General features: G+C 39.8%; 1 protein-coding gene and 1 non-coding gene across 5 annotated transcripts in view; one reads left to right on the forward strand and one right to left on the reverse strand.

Moving 5' to 3' along the window:
• vash2 (vasohibin 2) overlaps positions 1-16,343 on the forward strand; it is a 36,858-nt gene that overhangs the window by 16,057 nt on the left and 4,458 nt on the right. For all 4 annotated transcript variants that reach the window (XM_088324927.1, XM_088324928.1, XM_088324929.1 and 1 more), the window contains 6 exons: positions 2,082-2,170; positions 2,246-2,302; positions 2,547-2,621; positions 11,843-12,080; positions 12,723-12,866; positions 16,160-16,284. In XM_088324927.1, the coding sequence (XP_088181053.1) occupies positions 2,082-2,170; positions 2,246-2,302; positions 2,547-2,621; positions 11,843-12,080; positions 12,723-12,866; positions 16,160-16,284 (728 nt within the window). The remainder of the gene's footprint in view (positions 1-2,081; positions 2,171-2,245; positions 2,303-2,546; positions 2,622-11,842; positions 12,081-12,722; positions 12,867-16,159; positions 16,285-16,343) is intronic.
• Positions 10,281-10,353, reverse strand: trnat-ugu (transfer RNA threonine (anticodon UGU)). Its single transcript has one exon. It is a non-coding gene; the product is annotated as a tRNA-Thr (tRNA).

Raw genomic sequence — 16,343 nt, forward strand, 5'->3', positions numbered from 1 at the left:
ATATACAGTTGCAAATACATATTATACATGGTTAGACATATTTACGAAGAAAGACGGTACACCGGGAGAGTTTTCAAAGCTTTAATAATAATAATATAACTTTCATCCCAAACCGTGCCTTTGAAAGGTACCAACACGCTAGTAGGATCACGCTCGCAGTGCATCAAATATACCTGTGGAAAAAAAAAAGCATCCCGTAAAAGTGAAATTTCTGGTAAGTCGTCTTCAACTTCTTTTTCACAACTATCGCCATCAAGGGCATCTTCCTCAGTATCGGAACGTACCTCAACTTTACAGATAATATATGCTAAAACTTAGAGATTGCTGTCTTTCTTGGCGCACATATCCTACTGGTCTTAATCTTACCTTTTAAACTCCTGCGCCGTTGGTGGCTGTTAGAAAAATTCCATAAATTAGCCGCTTCACTGAATAAGCCGCGGGGCTGAACATTTGGGAAAAAAGTAGCGGCTTATAGTCCGGAATTTACGGTACTAATTATCTGTGTAGGAGGTAGTACAGTGAAATATTTGACATAACTTCATTTTCAAAAATTTTCGACGGACGGTGTGCCTCAGAACCTATTTATAAATAAAAGTGTACCTTGCTTCAAAAAGGCTTGAAAAACACTGGTTTAGTGGTTAGGGTTCGGCTCTCACAGCTGCAACCTGGGTTTTATTCCCATTTTATCCAATGTTTCGCGATATTTTCGACTGGTCAGTCATTGCATAAATACGGTAATATAATGTAGTTCTGTAAAACTTCGTGTATAACGCGCGCCCAAACTCTGAGTTCTTTTGTAGGTTAAAAAAAAAACAGTTCTACGAATATAAATATGGTACATGAAGAAGTAAATAATCACAAAGAGAATAATCATTCAAATAGATGAATTGGGTGTGTTAAAAATGACCAAATGAGTGAAGGGGATATGAATGAAGGAAATAATAAAAAGGTTATAGCTTAAAACTTCTGTGACTGTCTGGCAACGAGTTCAGGGTGTCCCCTGCCTATCGCCCGAAGGTGGCTGGGATAGGCTTCAGCACCCCCTAAGACCCTGATGAGGATCAGTGGTGCAGAAAATGGCTGGATGGATGGATAGCTAAAAACTCATACAATATATGCATTGACACATTTCAATATTACAACAAAAAGCATATCAAACTGTTAGCAGTGTCTGAAACTCATGACAAAAAGTTGTCGGACACCAGGGCAGACAACTCAGAAAAGTCACCTGCCCAGCCGTAAAGTTGCCTGCCCCATTTTTCACAACTTGAAACACAATAAGACAACTAATTGCAAAAAAAAAACATTGTTGCAAAGTATTAAGGCTTGATAATCAGAACATATAACAGAACAACACTTTAGAATTAAGTTTATTATAAATCTACTTATTACATTATTTACATGTATATGACATCGCTGTTTTCTATCTGCCATCAGTATGTACCTGTATCTACTCTTCTTCTTTCAAGCCATGTGAACTCTTACCACGATGTTTTTAATGTACGTTTACGTTTTGTAGCGTCATCAATTTTGTTAGCTTCTTTTGAATCTTTCTTCTAGGGCTGAGGTTTTGGCTTGATTCTAACCACTTCTCCATTTTTCTTGTGTTCTCTGTGCGTCTACTTTGGAAAATGATATGCAGATATACAGCCTTATAAGGCTCGGGAAAGTCCAGAAGCACCAACTTATTTGATGCAGGTTTCTGATTGGCTGCCGTGTATGAAAATTACCAAATGAACCTAAATTCCGAATATTCCAAATCGAATGAAGATTTCCAAATCGTTTGATTTGGGGGAAAAAAAAAATCTTGAAAAAGTTGTCGGCCACCCGGGCGGAGACGTTGTGTAAGTTGTACGCCCGACGTAAAATATGCATGCCCCGGGCGTCCGGGCAGACGTTATTTCAGACACTGCTGTTAGCTCTTTTTATTAATCAGTGACAAAAAAGTACAATAGATCTAGCTTTCAGAAAGATTGATGACTCCTTATTTAAGGCTAAGGCTGTTCAGAATTGTTCAAATCCTAATTTAGTGGGCGTGGCTCCAACTAAAACACTCACAATTCTTGTCTCTCCTCTGTCAGCATCACGTCCCCCTGCTTCCCACCTTCAAGCCAGCAATGTCGGTGCCAGACTGGCTGGTGGTTGTCCAGAATTTCATGAAAACTCTGCAGTATCCTTTTTTCACGGGGGGAGACAGATGGTCCGTTTGCACACAATCAGCAGGACGCTTAACCGATCGCACCAGATACAACCACACAGGAACGCAATTCTTCGAGATCAAGAAGAAGCGGCCCCTCAGCGGGTCGGTGACCTTTAAAGTCAAAATTCTAAACTACTGTATTTATCTGGACTATAAGGCGCACTTTCGAAATTTCGGGCAAATCATGGGTATTCAAACGTCCCTTATATTCCGGATAATATGGTTGTTTATATTTGTGATTTTAAAAATCCTATATGTGCTTGTATTCAACTAAAATGAATTAAAACAATTGCAAGAATTAATGCTAACTAAAAATGCAAAATTTCCGGAAATATCCTGTCTGCAGGTTGATGGAGACGGCGCGAGAGATGGTACGGGAGTCCCTGCCAATCAAATGTCTGGAAGCCGTCATCTTGGGAATGTATCCTTTTCCACTTGACAGCCTGCTGCTCAAGATACCTCGCCTAATTACCGTGAATTCTCGACTAAAAGCCACCACTTTTTTCTTCATTTTAAACACTGCGGTGCAGCTTATTCTTTTTTTTCCCGCTGGACGTATGGTCGCAATGGACGTGATCGTTGCAGAATCATCGGGGGAGATGTCTAATACAGAAAAGTAACAAATTGTGCCGCGATTAAGACACTTGTTCGTGGACTGTTCATAGCTGTGAATCTAATTCAAGTACTGCAGCAGTCAATCTTAATTAGATTGGCATTGACTTACATGCAGGACCGGCCCAAGCCTTCCTGGGGCCCCAAGCAAAATTTGATTTGGCGTCCCCTATTACTTGCTAAATTGTATCCATACTAGAACTTATTTCATCTTGTACTCTAGGGGTGGTTAACTATTTGGAGTCAGGGGCCGCATGTGACATGTTATACTTCGTTTTAATTAGATTATTCAAATTGGTTTTGAAACAACCACAATTAAAGCAAAATAGTATATCGGGTCCCTGTTTTAAGCACTTCATATGTTATTTAGTTTTGAAGCATTACTGTAGGGTTTTTTTATTTTTTTCTAGTATTTCTGAAGTCGGACTTTTACTCAAATTCTGTAGTTTTTTTTTCAATGTTACTGTAGTGTTACTTTTGTACTATTTTTGTACTACTTCTGAAGTACTTTTTATGTAGTATTTCCATAGTAGTATTTTGTCAGTATTTCTGTTGTACTTTTGTTGTATTTTGAAAGTGGATTTTTTTGGTATGTCTGTCGTATTTTCATAGTACTTTTGCATGATTACAGTAGTTTTATGATTATAGTATTTTTGTCGTATTACTGTAGTAATATTTTTTTTGTATTTTTTTTACTATCTCTGTTATATTTTGTAGTATTTCCATATAAGAATGTTGTATATCTGTAGTATTTCTGTAGTATTTTTGTAGTACAGTGTTACAGCAGTTTTATTTTTGTAGTATTTTTTATAGTACCATAAGAGAATTTTTGTGGTATTACAATAGGTGTATTTTACAGTATTTCCATTGTAAACATATTGTAGTAGTATTTTTGTAATAATAATTCTCTAGTCGTTTTTTTATACTATAGTATTATGTACTGGTATTTTTTTAGTATTGCAGTAGAAGTATAATTGATGTATTTCCAAAGCAGTCTTTTAGGAGTATTTTTGTAGATGTTTTGTTTTATTTCCATAGTAGTATTTTTGACACATGTCTTTAATATTTTTGTAGTATTATTTTAGTTGTCTTTTTGTAGTATTTTTGAAGTGAATAATTCTGTAGTAGTATTCTGTAATACACTAGTATTACTGTAGTAGCATTGTGTAATAATTCTATACTCTTATTTATTTTCAGAATGAAAGCAAAATAATATGTGAGGTCTGTGTTTTTAAGCAATATATTTGATATTTAGTTCTGTAGTTATTGTGTAGTATTTTTGTTGTGTTTCTGTAGAAGTATTTTTGAGTGGACACACAAAGTAACAATTAGGACAAGGCAGCCGTTTGGCTCGCTTATGCCTTGTGAAAACAAAACTCAACGTACTGTACTGACTAAACTTCAGAGGCTTGTACACTTGCTGTGCATATCAGACTGATCTTAAGCTCTCTCATCCTTTGCACACAACACAAAGTGATAGAGAGGAGACAAAGTATTGTTACTACCACATACATGCCAACACTAGCTACTGCGGGGATGAATAAAGTATCTATCTATCTATCTATCTATCTATCTATCTATCTATCTATCTACTAAATAAGGATGGGTACACAATAATTATTGAGCTAACAGTTATTGGATTGATCACAGCCTAATATGACGTCACAGTTTTCGTCTCAATAGAAAAAAAATACTTGATATCAATATCAAACCGGCTGATGGTACTTGTTAGAAAAATTCTTAACATTTATGTATAAGATTGGTTTGTGCAGAAGTCGCAGTACTTGGTCTTCTCTATATCACTTTGTTATGTGTGCAAAGGATGGGATAGTTTAAAAGTGGGGTGTGTCATTTGAAGTTTGCTTTAAAAGTTTAGAGTAGAATATATTTTCTATGTGGTAACAATGCCCTATTGAGTTAAAACTGCCCTTATGCTTTATTTTCTACTGTGTATGTTTGCTTTTAACTTACTTTTTAGTAAACCTGGCCGCGTAAAACACATTTGTGATGAGGAATGGGGGTGGGGAGAGTACTGGAAAGTGACATCGTGCTCGTCACCGCGGATTTTTGTTTTGTCTTATTTGTTAGTGTGGCATGAAAAAAGTGAAAGTAAGAATAGGCCTTCTTCAGGTAGAGTCTAAACGCAATAACATTTGAAAAATAATTTATCTAAGGGTGTCAAAGAAATACACATACACGCACACACATCATGATCAAGCTGACTAAGGCTAGAATAATGACATAATCTGGGACATGGCCGCTCAAGTGAAAATGTTCTAAATACCGTACAGCTCAGTTCAGTCTCATGTCTCAGCATGCATAAAGGCTGTTTTGATCATATGGGCTTCTGAATTTTAGTCAGTACAGTGCATTGAGTGTTGTTTTGAGAACGTTTTTGTTGCACTTGACTGAAATTGACTGCTGCTCTAGTTGATAAAGATTGACAACTGCAGACAGTCCACTGTCCTCAAAAGAGTGTTTTAATCACGGCACAATGAGTTACTTCTCTGTACTAGACATTTCCCCGCTGATTTTTTTTTTATGTGAATAAATGAACATGAATCAGTTCATTTGTATGGCTGTTTAAGCCCAAAGTTGAGTTTCTTACTTAACGTTTGCCCATGCGGCATTTGACAAATTGTTCTCTGTCGTCCGGAATTAACGGTATAAGCTTGACCCCCCTCGGACCCAAACCCAGATCGCTTCTCTCCAGCTGCATCGTTCCCCGATTAACGGGTATTAGGTCACATTTCTCCGCATGCTTGTAAAATCCAGCTGACAGCATGCCACACCGCCGCCATCCTCTGCTGTTCTTATCCAATCTTGTTGCCAGGCAACAAGCGCTGACTTCAAAGTCACCCTCCTTTTACCAACTTGCACACTCGCATGCACAGCTTCCCCGTTATTGTAAGGATTGCGGTATAATCAGCTCTCATTAGAAGAAAGCTCAATTGAGATCATTGCAGGTCCCAGTTAGGTGACACATTGTGGGCTGAATTGTAAAACAAGAACCCAGCAAGAATGCATGTTTATGTTCCGGTCTTCAAAGACAATCTGTTTTTTATTAAGCCTGTTCACAATACATTTGCAGCGCTATCAAATCCTAAGAATCTTCCGAAGTTAATATGCCAGTTCGTAGCGAATTAGTAAATATGTTTTCTCTATAAAAACTGCAAAAAAAAGAAAAAAACATGTTCAATTTTGTATTGAAATAATTGATTTCTACTAGTGATGGGAATTACAGCTTTTTTTTTCAGAGAATCAACAAAAATCATCTCTTTTGGCTCAGCTCACTAGAAAGTCTGCTCTTTCGTTTACCAAACAGTTCTTAAGGTGGTTTTGTTGCTTTAACCGTAAATCTAATCCATTTAATCTAAATCTAAATTTATATATATAATCCAGATTTTTGAGTGTGTGTATGTATGTGTGTGTGTGTGTGTGTGTGTGTGTGACTGAACCAATTTTTCTGAAAATTATCACAGTTGTACTTTAGGCCTCTTGGAATTTTTAGCTAGGTTTGGTGTCATGGCACCCACAATAAATACCAACAAATTCAATAAACATCTGCTTTCGTGACAAACGGCTGTGGATCTTCATGCGGCAATGCTGCTCTTTTGCACTTCCTAGTGTCTCCATAGCTTTTTTTCAAGAATAGAATAGAATATACCTTTATTGTCATTGTTACAAAATGGGTACATATTGTGACAACAAAATTGGATGTGGCACTCCAGTTAGACATTTTGAATGCAAAGATAAAAGATTGAAATTGATAAAAAGATAAAAAGAATTTGGATATGAATGAACACAAAATATTTACACAAGAAAGTATGGTCATGTAAAAGCAGAAGATATTTACATTGGGTGTTTACTCACAGAACCACAAACCACAGCCCCAACAACCTCACTGTCGGAGTTTATAAACATATAAACTCATTGCTGACAAAAGTATTCAGATAAAGGCATAAAAAAGAGTTTAAAACTACTGCGCATGTAGTGAAGTCGACCCGGCAGCCATCTTGTCTGGCTAGCTGGATCGCTCTGACTACATCCGGTTTCAGTAGACATATTTATTGAAAGGTCAGGCATGCGCAGTAAATGAATAGAGTCGCGAATGCGTGTTACATTACAAACAATGGAAATAGACTGAAAACATGGATCTTTGAAACATGACTATGTGTGTGTGTGTGATGATTACTTGTATATTAAAAATAGAAAAACAGGTTAAACAAATTAATTTCATAGCATAGGAGTCTGAGAAATACACAACTAAAAGTAGCTTACTTTACACTCACCCAAGTAGAATGCCCGGCAAAGTCAATACTAGCAACACCTGGCCATTATGATTGTTCCCAATAATCTTCTGATGGACATTTAAAAAAAAAATCAACACAAAATCACCATATCAACAGCAAACAATCTTAACATTAGACTCCGCAATAATAAAATGTTATTCCATTGCCAGGAGATTTTAGTCATTTTAATTTCATTTTTTTCTTATTTTGAAAACGTTTATCTATTTTTTAAGGAATATAAAACATGTATACCTATGTCAACTCCCTCTACACGAGGCTTATGTTTTGTAAAATACATGCACATTTCTCAAAATGCGATTTAAAAAAAAATGCTCTTTCATATCATAGTTCCTGTCTTCTGCCAATTATTTATATCGATATGGTTTTCTTTTTCACCACTAAGAGGACAATAGAACAACACAAACATTTGCAGATCCCATTTGTTAATGAAGATAGCATGCAAACAATGACAGTAGACGGAGGAAGTGTCACATTTAATATTTTGTCGCAGTAGTAACTTTAACCGATTAAGATGGTGGCCTAGCTTGGGAAGAAAATCCAGGGACCCTCCTACCTCGGTTCTTGGGCCAGGGTCCGGTCCCGGACTTAATTCAGGATAATAATGATTTGTCGGATATGTAGGCGCCTTTAATGACACTCAGGGTTAGAAACAGATTTAAAAAAAACTAGCATAAAAACAGGAATTTACATAAGTACCAGGTGTTTCAAAATGTTTGATATCCTTTGAATATTAATAATACATAAATGTATTTCCATGTACTAACGCACTAGCAAATAGTTTGCATATAAAAAGTAAAACATAGTTATCTACTGGAGACTGTTAGCCAAGACATGCTTCAGCGTGTATGGCAGGAGCTGGATTACCAACATGATGTACTGTATTCCCTGGCTCGGGCGGTGCACGTATTGAACATTTGTAGTTCTTACATAATCTACATGCTTTAGACCAAAAACTAGTATTTCAATTATTTCAGGGTTAAGACTTAAGAAATTGTGACATCCATCTCATCTCAGAAAGCAGGCCACCTAATTTCCACAACTTAACGGAGCAGTTGCCTCCATTGACAGATAAAGTTGAGTGCCATCTGCATAGCAGAAGCATATAGATAATGAAAAGGAGGGGACCAAGTACTGAGCCCTGTGGAACGCCACAGGTAACAGTAAAAGGCTCAGAAGTCATATCAGCTTAGCACAATTCATCCTACCTGAGAGGTAGGATTTAAGCGATGAGAGACAAATCCATTTTTCCAGCCCCTTCTCAAGTCTTCTTTAATTTCCTCAAGCTGAGGTTTTTCCTCTCCCTGATGTAGGTTTCAGATCCGGGGATGCTGTAATGGTGGTCTGTGCAGCGTTTGAGACTTTTTGTGATTAAAGGCTATACAAATAAACATGACTTGACTTGACTTAAATATCTCATTCAAGTTTTGGAAGAATAAATTATGTAATCATCAATGTTATTACTTTTAATATATTTTGTTTCAACTGTACTTTCAGTGATATTTACATATCAAAGGATTTCAATTTTTAAAGACCCTGTGTATAAAACTTTTGTATCTTCTTTCACTATTCCTTGAAAATTTCTAAACCTTGGGGATAATATTCATATTTAAACACTATTACTTCAAAAACTCAATTTTGCGGACACACAAATATTCTTTAGAATTCTGAAGATTACAATATGTGTTAGTGAAAGCACAGCGTCACCAGCTCTCAACAAAATCATCTACTGCAATAATGTATCTTTATTATGCAGGAATAGGAAATACTTTAATCTCCTTTTCACCTCCCTCATTTTCAGTAGAGGATTATGCTTCATGACAGCGACCCAGATTCTGGATGTTATTGTAGTTGAGTAGTCGCTTGCTTGGTTTGGTGCTGTGTGGTTAACAACATGTAGTAACTAGCTGGGAAAGGGTTGAAATCCTTGTTAGTAAAAGTGGTTGAATAGAGTCACTCTGGCCTGTCAAGACATAAGCATTAAAAAAATAATCAGAAATAGTTATTTCGAACTGTAGCGTACAGAGGTCAAATCAAGTCATGTTTCTTAGTACAGCCCAGGTGTCGGGAACCTATTGTGAGCCATATATGGCTTTTTTCACGAGTAAATATGTGTCATGATTACTCATTACACTCACCTGTGCCCGCTCGTTTGGCGCCAGCTGCTGCTGGGTACCTGATTGGTTCCCCCTCCTGTTTAAACTCGGTGCTCTCACTCGCCCTTGGTCAGTCCGTACTGTCAGAACCAGAACAGGAGGAGGACCCAGATGCGTAAGGTTTCTCACTCAAGCTTTATTTTACGGGAATGGGGCAGTCATGCGCGTGAGCACAAACGCCAGGGCGCAAGTAAGAGGTCCGGCGTGGAAAAACAGGAAGCCAGAGGTCAACGAGATCTATATCAGATACACAAGCAGATACCGGTCGATACGGGACAGACAGGATTGATATCAGGAGACTGGAGACAGATAGACAGGACGAGACCGACGGGATCGATACCAGACACTGGAGACTGGAGTTCAATATCAAACAGGATGAGATAGCCGATACTGGAGATTGTAGCAAGGTATCAGACAGGGTGAGACAGACGGGATCGATACCAGACACTGGAGTTCGGTATCAAACAGGACGAGATAGATGGGGACGATACCCGATACTGGAAATTGTAGTAAGGTATCAAACATGAGGAGACAGACGGGATCGATACCAAACACTGGAGACTGGAGTCAGATATCAAACAGGGCGAGATAGATGGGATCGATACTGGACAGGATACACAAGTAGGATAATGGACAGAGTCAAAACACACGTCTTGCGGGTGCAGAGGTGTGTTGACGGATTGACAAAGGGTGAGTGAGAGCACCGATCTTAAATAGGGGGAACGGCAATCAGTCAACGAGCCGCAGCTGGCGCCAAACGGTTGGGGGCAATGGGCAACCGTGACAATAGGGCTTTGAGATCAAATTGAATTTTTGTTAGATTTTCTTCACTCAAAAAAATGTTTAGGTATTCAATGTGGTCACAAAGGCAAAAATGCCAGACATTATTTAAAACGTCAGCTCATGGTTTTATACTGAAATGTATTCGTATTTAAACTTAAACCATACTTCTGACTCGTGTGTTTCGATTTTTTTAGAATTGACCCAAGGAAAAATATTATCAGGCCCCAGCGAGAATTGAACTCGCGACCCCTGGTTTACAAGACCAGTGCTCTAACCACTGAGCTATGAGGCCTCACGTTCAGATGCCGCCCATAATTCATTCTTTAGCCGTAGTGGCATATGACGGTGTATTTTATATGTTGGGTTTCCGTTTAACACATAATGATATTTGAAAAAAAAATCTTTTCGAGATTGTTTCACAACAGTGTGACTGTCTCGTGACGCGTCACCAGCCACCCGGAGGCGCTTTCTTAAACGAGCCATTTATAATTCACAGCACCGATATTTCTTCAGCCTCTGTTTTTTTAAGTCCTTCACTAAAACATTTATGTCACACAGTGAGATGTTAATTGTTTATTTCGCTTAAATCGATTTAATTCTCTCACACTAGTCTCGCCCGTCGCTGAAGCCGTTTCGCAGTACGATCTCGCGGTACTTGGAAAACACGCGAGAATTCAAAAGCGATGGAATTAAACTAAAACTACAATACAGTATACTATACTGTATTGTAGTTTTAGTAGAACCTATACTGAGTATAGGTTCAATGCTTATAGCAAGACACATGTGTGCCTTGCATTTTTTTTTTCATACATAAAACTAGTTATATATCTTATTTTCCCCATCTTGCTCTAAATGAGCTAAACTATTTCCCGTAGCAGACAATTGTACTCACTTGGAGTATTTGGTTAAAAATAGTACAGTACTGTATAACATAGCGGAAAACCAGACCAATTGTACTGTAAACACATGTAAAAGTTTTCTTAAACTGTATTTTACCTCTTATGAAGAAAGTGTTGTTTTTGCATAACTGATTTTTGCACAATTCATTGTAGTTTAATCTAATTCTATTAGGTCAAATGTATTCCAGTTGAGTGAATAATAGATTATTGCTATTGTTATTGTTTTCTTTGAAGTCAATCTAGCCCACTTTTGCTAAAATAGAAAGTACAGGCTGTCTTATGTCAAGGAAATGTATCTATTGTTGCAAATTCGACATTACTGATGGAGCAAATAGAAAATATAAATTGATGTGATCAATTTTGAAAATATTTGGTGGCTTTTCAGTATGTTCAATTATCACCTTTTGACCAGGGTTTGAACAGGTGCTTTAAATCCTTGAACAGGCTTGAATTTTAATGCTGCTTTTTCAATAATTGTGAAGTGCTTGTAAATCCTTGAAACTGGTGCCACATTGCTCAACAGTGACGCCGATACTGCTCTCTGGTGGCTTTGCTTTCCATTTTATTTGTTTTTTCCTCGTGATTAACTGCAGCTGACATTAGTTTGTTCACCATTGTCCAATGGCATGTCTTCGCCCTTTATGGGTCGGGCCAAAGAGGACAGGTGCATGCTACACTTAAACAGGGCACTATGAAACGTGTATTAGTGCAAGGATTACTTATCAATGATGAACATTTAAATTCATCCGTCTTGATAAATGCACACGTAAGTTTAAAATCCTATACTTATAAATTTCAGCTTAAAAATACATGATTTGCACCAGATGCCCGCCGTGATACCGGTTTGGTTTTAAAGGGAAAATCCTTACATCAAACTCACAGCTACCTGACCAACGGGATGACGTCGTTGGAGCGTTTTCCCATCAGCTTCAAGACCCAGTTCTCTGGTCATCACTTCCATCACGTGGTTTTGGGCGTCTACTGCAACGGGCGCTACGGATCGCTAGGCATGAGCCGCCGCCGGGACCTTATGGACAAACCGCTAAGCCATCGAACGCTTGGAGAGCTGGTGGCCGACTTCGAGAACTCCTACAGGAGATACCAGCACAGCCTCAAGAAGGTTTGCCCAACAACTTATTTTCAGGGTTGAGGTGGTTACTTTAAAAATGTATTCCGATACAGGTACTATTTACCTGTTTAAAAAAAAACGCAAAATTTTACCCTCGATACAGACGCAAACGGCTGTGTGACCGGGCCCTAAGTCAGTTGAAATGAAAAATGTCACTCCAAATATATGTTGCAAACTATATATAACAAAATATTTTTCGACATTTTTAGAATCGTTTGCTTTTAATTCCACCCATTGGTACTGATATTCATGTCGTGGAGCTTAGCCATCACTTGCAGGTATTGTAGTAGACAGGCATTGTGGGAAATGTCGTTGTTTTTTTTTTTTTTCGTTAAAGCACTTTTTTGACCTGTATTTTTAGATGCTCAGACAATTTAAGCTCTCTCTGTCAACATAGAATAATGTGACTGGCCACATTTGCCCCCCGGGCAATGAGTTTGACACATGTGCTCTAGTAGTACTTTTTTTTGGTATCTTAACTACTGTCTGGTATCGATCCCGTCTGTCTCACCCTGTCTGATACCTTGCTACAAATTCCGTTACATGTACTCCGTTACTCCCCGAACGTGCTTATTTTGGAAACTCGTCAATGGGTTAGTTTTCTTTGTAACGTGTGCCCGCTTTTTTTTCCAGGTTAAAATCGGCCTGTACGTCCCCCACGACCCCCACGTGTGCCAGGCCATCGAGTGGAAGTATTTGGTACTCAACTCCGCCAAGATGGCCGCCCCGGAGATGAAGCGTGAGCTGGAGAAACACGGTCGAGACATGAGGATGAAGGTATTGTGTGTGATTAGAAATGACTGACCTACATAAGTGATGACTTGCGGCCAGTTTCATCTGCTGTCATTTGACACTCCTAAACACACAAACGCAAGGACACACACACAGTCACACACAACACACTTTTGCAAAAACACAACTGTCAGCTGTGCAAGGATTTGCTGTGATCTCGGCTCAGTCCCCTAAGAATGAAATTTTTATAAATATACTTCAGGGTTTATGAGCAACTGTTGCTCTCATCCTTACACTTTTGCATCATATAAAACAAAACAAAAAATACAGACTTAAGGGAATTCAATTTTGGTATTTATTACCTACCTCCAAAATGTTTCAAAAGTGTTTTTACTTGACGGCGCGGCAAATTGCGAAAAATCTGCTACGTAAACCCTTCCCCCACGTTGTGACCTTTTTGGGGAAATATATTGCAGCTAAACAGTGTTGTCAGTTATAGGTGGGCCACAATAGCACGATTCTGTAGCCCAGAATTTTTTAAAAAGGGAGATTTTCCGTCCCCTGCTTTCTAGTCGACCAGGGATAATGATCACCACTACAACTGTGCATTTAAGAGGGCCAAGACAGCTTAAGGCAGTGTAGGATTGGGGGATAGTCGATCAAGGTCGCACTAGTGCAAAACAAGAACTACCAGGCCTGTCAAAAGGTGCACTTGGCAGGGCACAGCTATAGTCGACTGGGGATAATGGGATTGTGACTGCACTGGGAATGGTCGTTTTTAATTCCCCACACATGATACAAAGTTGCTTTTAAAGTCCTCGCTCTCAGCAATAGTTGACTGGGTACTGTGTATTGAATCTCAGCCAAACAGTGCTGTTCATTTTAGGCTGGCCAAAATGGCATGCTTCAGTGGCCTGAACCAAAATAAAATGTGCTCTATTGACCCCTGCTCTCAGCAGTAGTCGACCGAAGATAATTGATCACGGCCACAACTGTGTATTTTTTTGTTGTTAGAAGGGCCAGAATGACATGCCTTGTGTCAAAAGGCCTTTTGCCAATCTTCACTCTCAGCAAAATGGGATTGGTGATAATAAATCGCAGCTGCATGAGTGCAGTTCATCTCAGGCAAAAATACAGTAACAGTAAAAAAAGAACTGCCAGGCCTGAAAATACCGTGCTGGTCCCCGCTTGCAGCAATATGTGATCAGGGATAATGGCCATATGAATGCATTACAATTTTTGGTGGGCAGAGTGGGGGAAAAAAATCACTAGGCCCCCAAAATAATGTGCTATGCCGACCGGGGCTCGCATCGATTTTTGAGCAAGGGTATTTGTCACGATGTCGAAGGTGGACCCAAATGTGGAGATGCTGGTGTGCTCAATAAAGTATGGTTCATTAACAAAAACAGGAAGAAAACAAAAACAAACTAGGTCTTAAAACCACTTGTAAAGTGTCCAAACCCGGAACAAAAACCCAAACCTGAGATGGTAACGAAGACAGATGGAAGTAGCATGAAAATGACCATGAGCTGTCGTGACAGTCGATATAAAGGCTAGGATGGTTAGGGACAGGTGTGCTGGGATCCGACACACCTGCGCCCAATTACAAACCTGATTGGGGCCCTCTTGGGGAAGTTAGTGCACCAGATCGTGACATTACCTCCCCCTCAAGGGCCGAATGCTAGACAGACCAAAATAAAAGACAGAGGCTGCATGAAAGAGACCTTCACTGAAACGGGGGATAACTGAAGTCCATTGTCCGTCCCTGACAAAACCGGGCTAGAAGCTGACGAGGACTCTTTTCCTCGCCGCCAGGACAGGGACTTTCTTGTCCCTGAAACTTGGGATGTCGAGGGCCTTCGTCTTTCCCTGCTGGAGTAGGGACAAAAATCGGCCAGGTGACTTTCACCGCACCGCCAGGATAACAACCTTTTCGGGGACCAGAGGTGACTAAGGAACCTTCTCCTCAGAACAGGAAACAGAAGCAGTCGAGGAACCCCCTCGCCGTCAGAACAGGAAATGGGTGCAGCAGACATTCCTTTAATGGCAAAAGTAAAAAGACTCAGGAGATGGACACTTCCTGCTGGATCCTCTACTGGTCGGGTCAATCTGTCATGATGTCGAAGGTGAACCCAAATGCGGAGAAGGCCGGTGTGCTCAACAAAGGATGGTTTATTACAATTTACTGGAACAAACAGACAAAAACGAACCAGGTCTTGAAAGAATTTGCAAAGTGTCCCAGACAGAAACGAAAACCTTAACCTAACATGGTAACAGAAGACGGATGGAAGTGGCATGAAAATGATACTGGCCTGACAATCAGTGAAGTGTCCCAACAGTCAATATAAATTCTAGGATGATTAGGGACAGGTGTGTCCAATTCCTTGATATGGGCCCTTTGGAGGAAGGTAGCGCACCAGATCATGAGAATAATGGATCGCGGGATATTTGTCAACCTGCGATCCATTGAGGCCTGAAGGATTTTATAAATTTGACTATAAGGGATTTTGTACGATCAAATACAAATTACATTTAATGCAAAATATATTCACTGGCTAAGCTGTGGGGCAGGTCATTGCAACTTTGTGAAGAATGATGTTTACAGAAACAACGGGAACTGGGACAAGGGCTGCTAAGATAATCAGCACATCCAACGACGGAGAGGGGCCCTGATGACGGGGGATGGCAGGCGATGTTTGGAGAACATGGCCCTGATGACGTAAAAACGCGCGAGGATGTTTTGACCATAACAGACATCGAGGAGCCGTGGAGCCCACGTGGGGGGGCTTTTCCTGACGTGCCCATGGGAGGAGCCGACACGCCAGCTTGGGAGAAAGACGTGGGTCGAGAGAAGAAGATTGGAGAAGATCGGAGAACGAGAGAGACACTTATTCGGCTAATTCGATGGAGTTCACTTGGTTAAATTATTTAAGAAAATAAATTTGCCCCCGTGTGGAAATGCCGCTCTCTTGTCCGTCTTTTCACAAAAAGAAACGAGCATGCATTGTCAGGTGAATGAAGGTTATGTTTGGTTAATGGAGTCAGATAACTAATTCGAACAATTTGGTAAACGATACATTTTAATATATTTAATATCAACAGGCCGCAAAGTACTGTTCTACATTGATTCTAATTCAAAGGCACAGGATGACCTATTTATCAGAAGCGATGACAACTGTCTGGAGCTGTTCTCACTGCGCCCCAAAAAGCAGTCACACGTTTATCCTGAGTCAGCACTCAACCACCCAAAGCCGTTCACTTCCTACACTTTGCTCTTTGTATTTATCCGGTGGTGGAGTAAGTATGTGTGAATAATTGTTTTTATTTCCCTCTTCCAGATCTTGAAGTCTTCCACCGCCCAGTCGCCAATCAAAGAGCGCTGCCGCGGCAAGTCCTTGTCGCCACGGCGCTACCGTCAGGGCGGCAGCCCGCAGCGACGTCAGGCTCGACGTAGGGACAAGTCGTAAGTGTGCCGCCTTGCGTTTCAAATGTGTCGTGCGTTTCTTGGTTTGTGTGTTTGTG

Source organism: Urocampus carinirostris, chromosome 20 (assembly GCF_059441175.1).
Source record: "Urocampus carinirostris isolate Australia breed hairy pipefish chromosome 20, RoL_Ucar_1.0, whole genome shotgun sequence".
NCBI lineage: Eukaryota > Metazoa > Chordata > Actinopteri > Syngnathiformes > Syngnathidae > Urocampus > Urocampus carinirostris.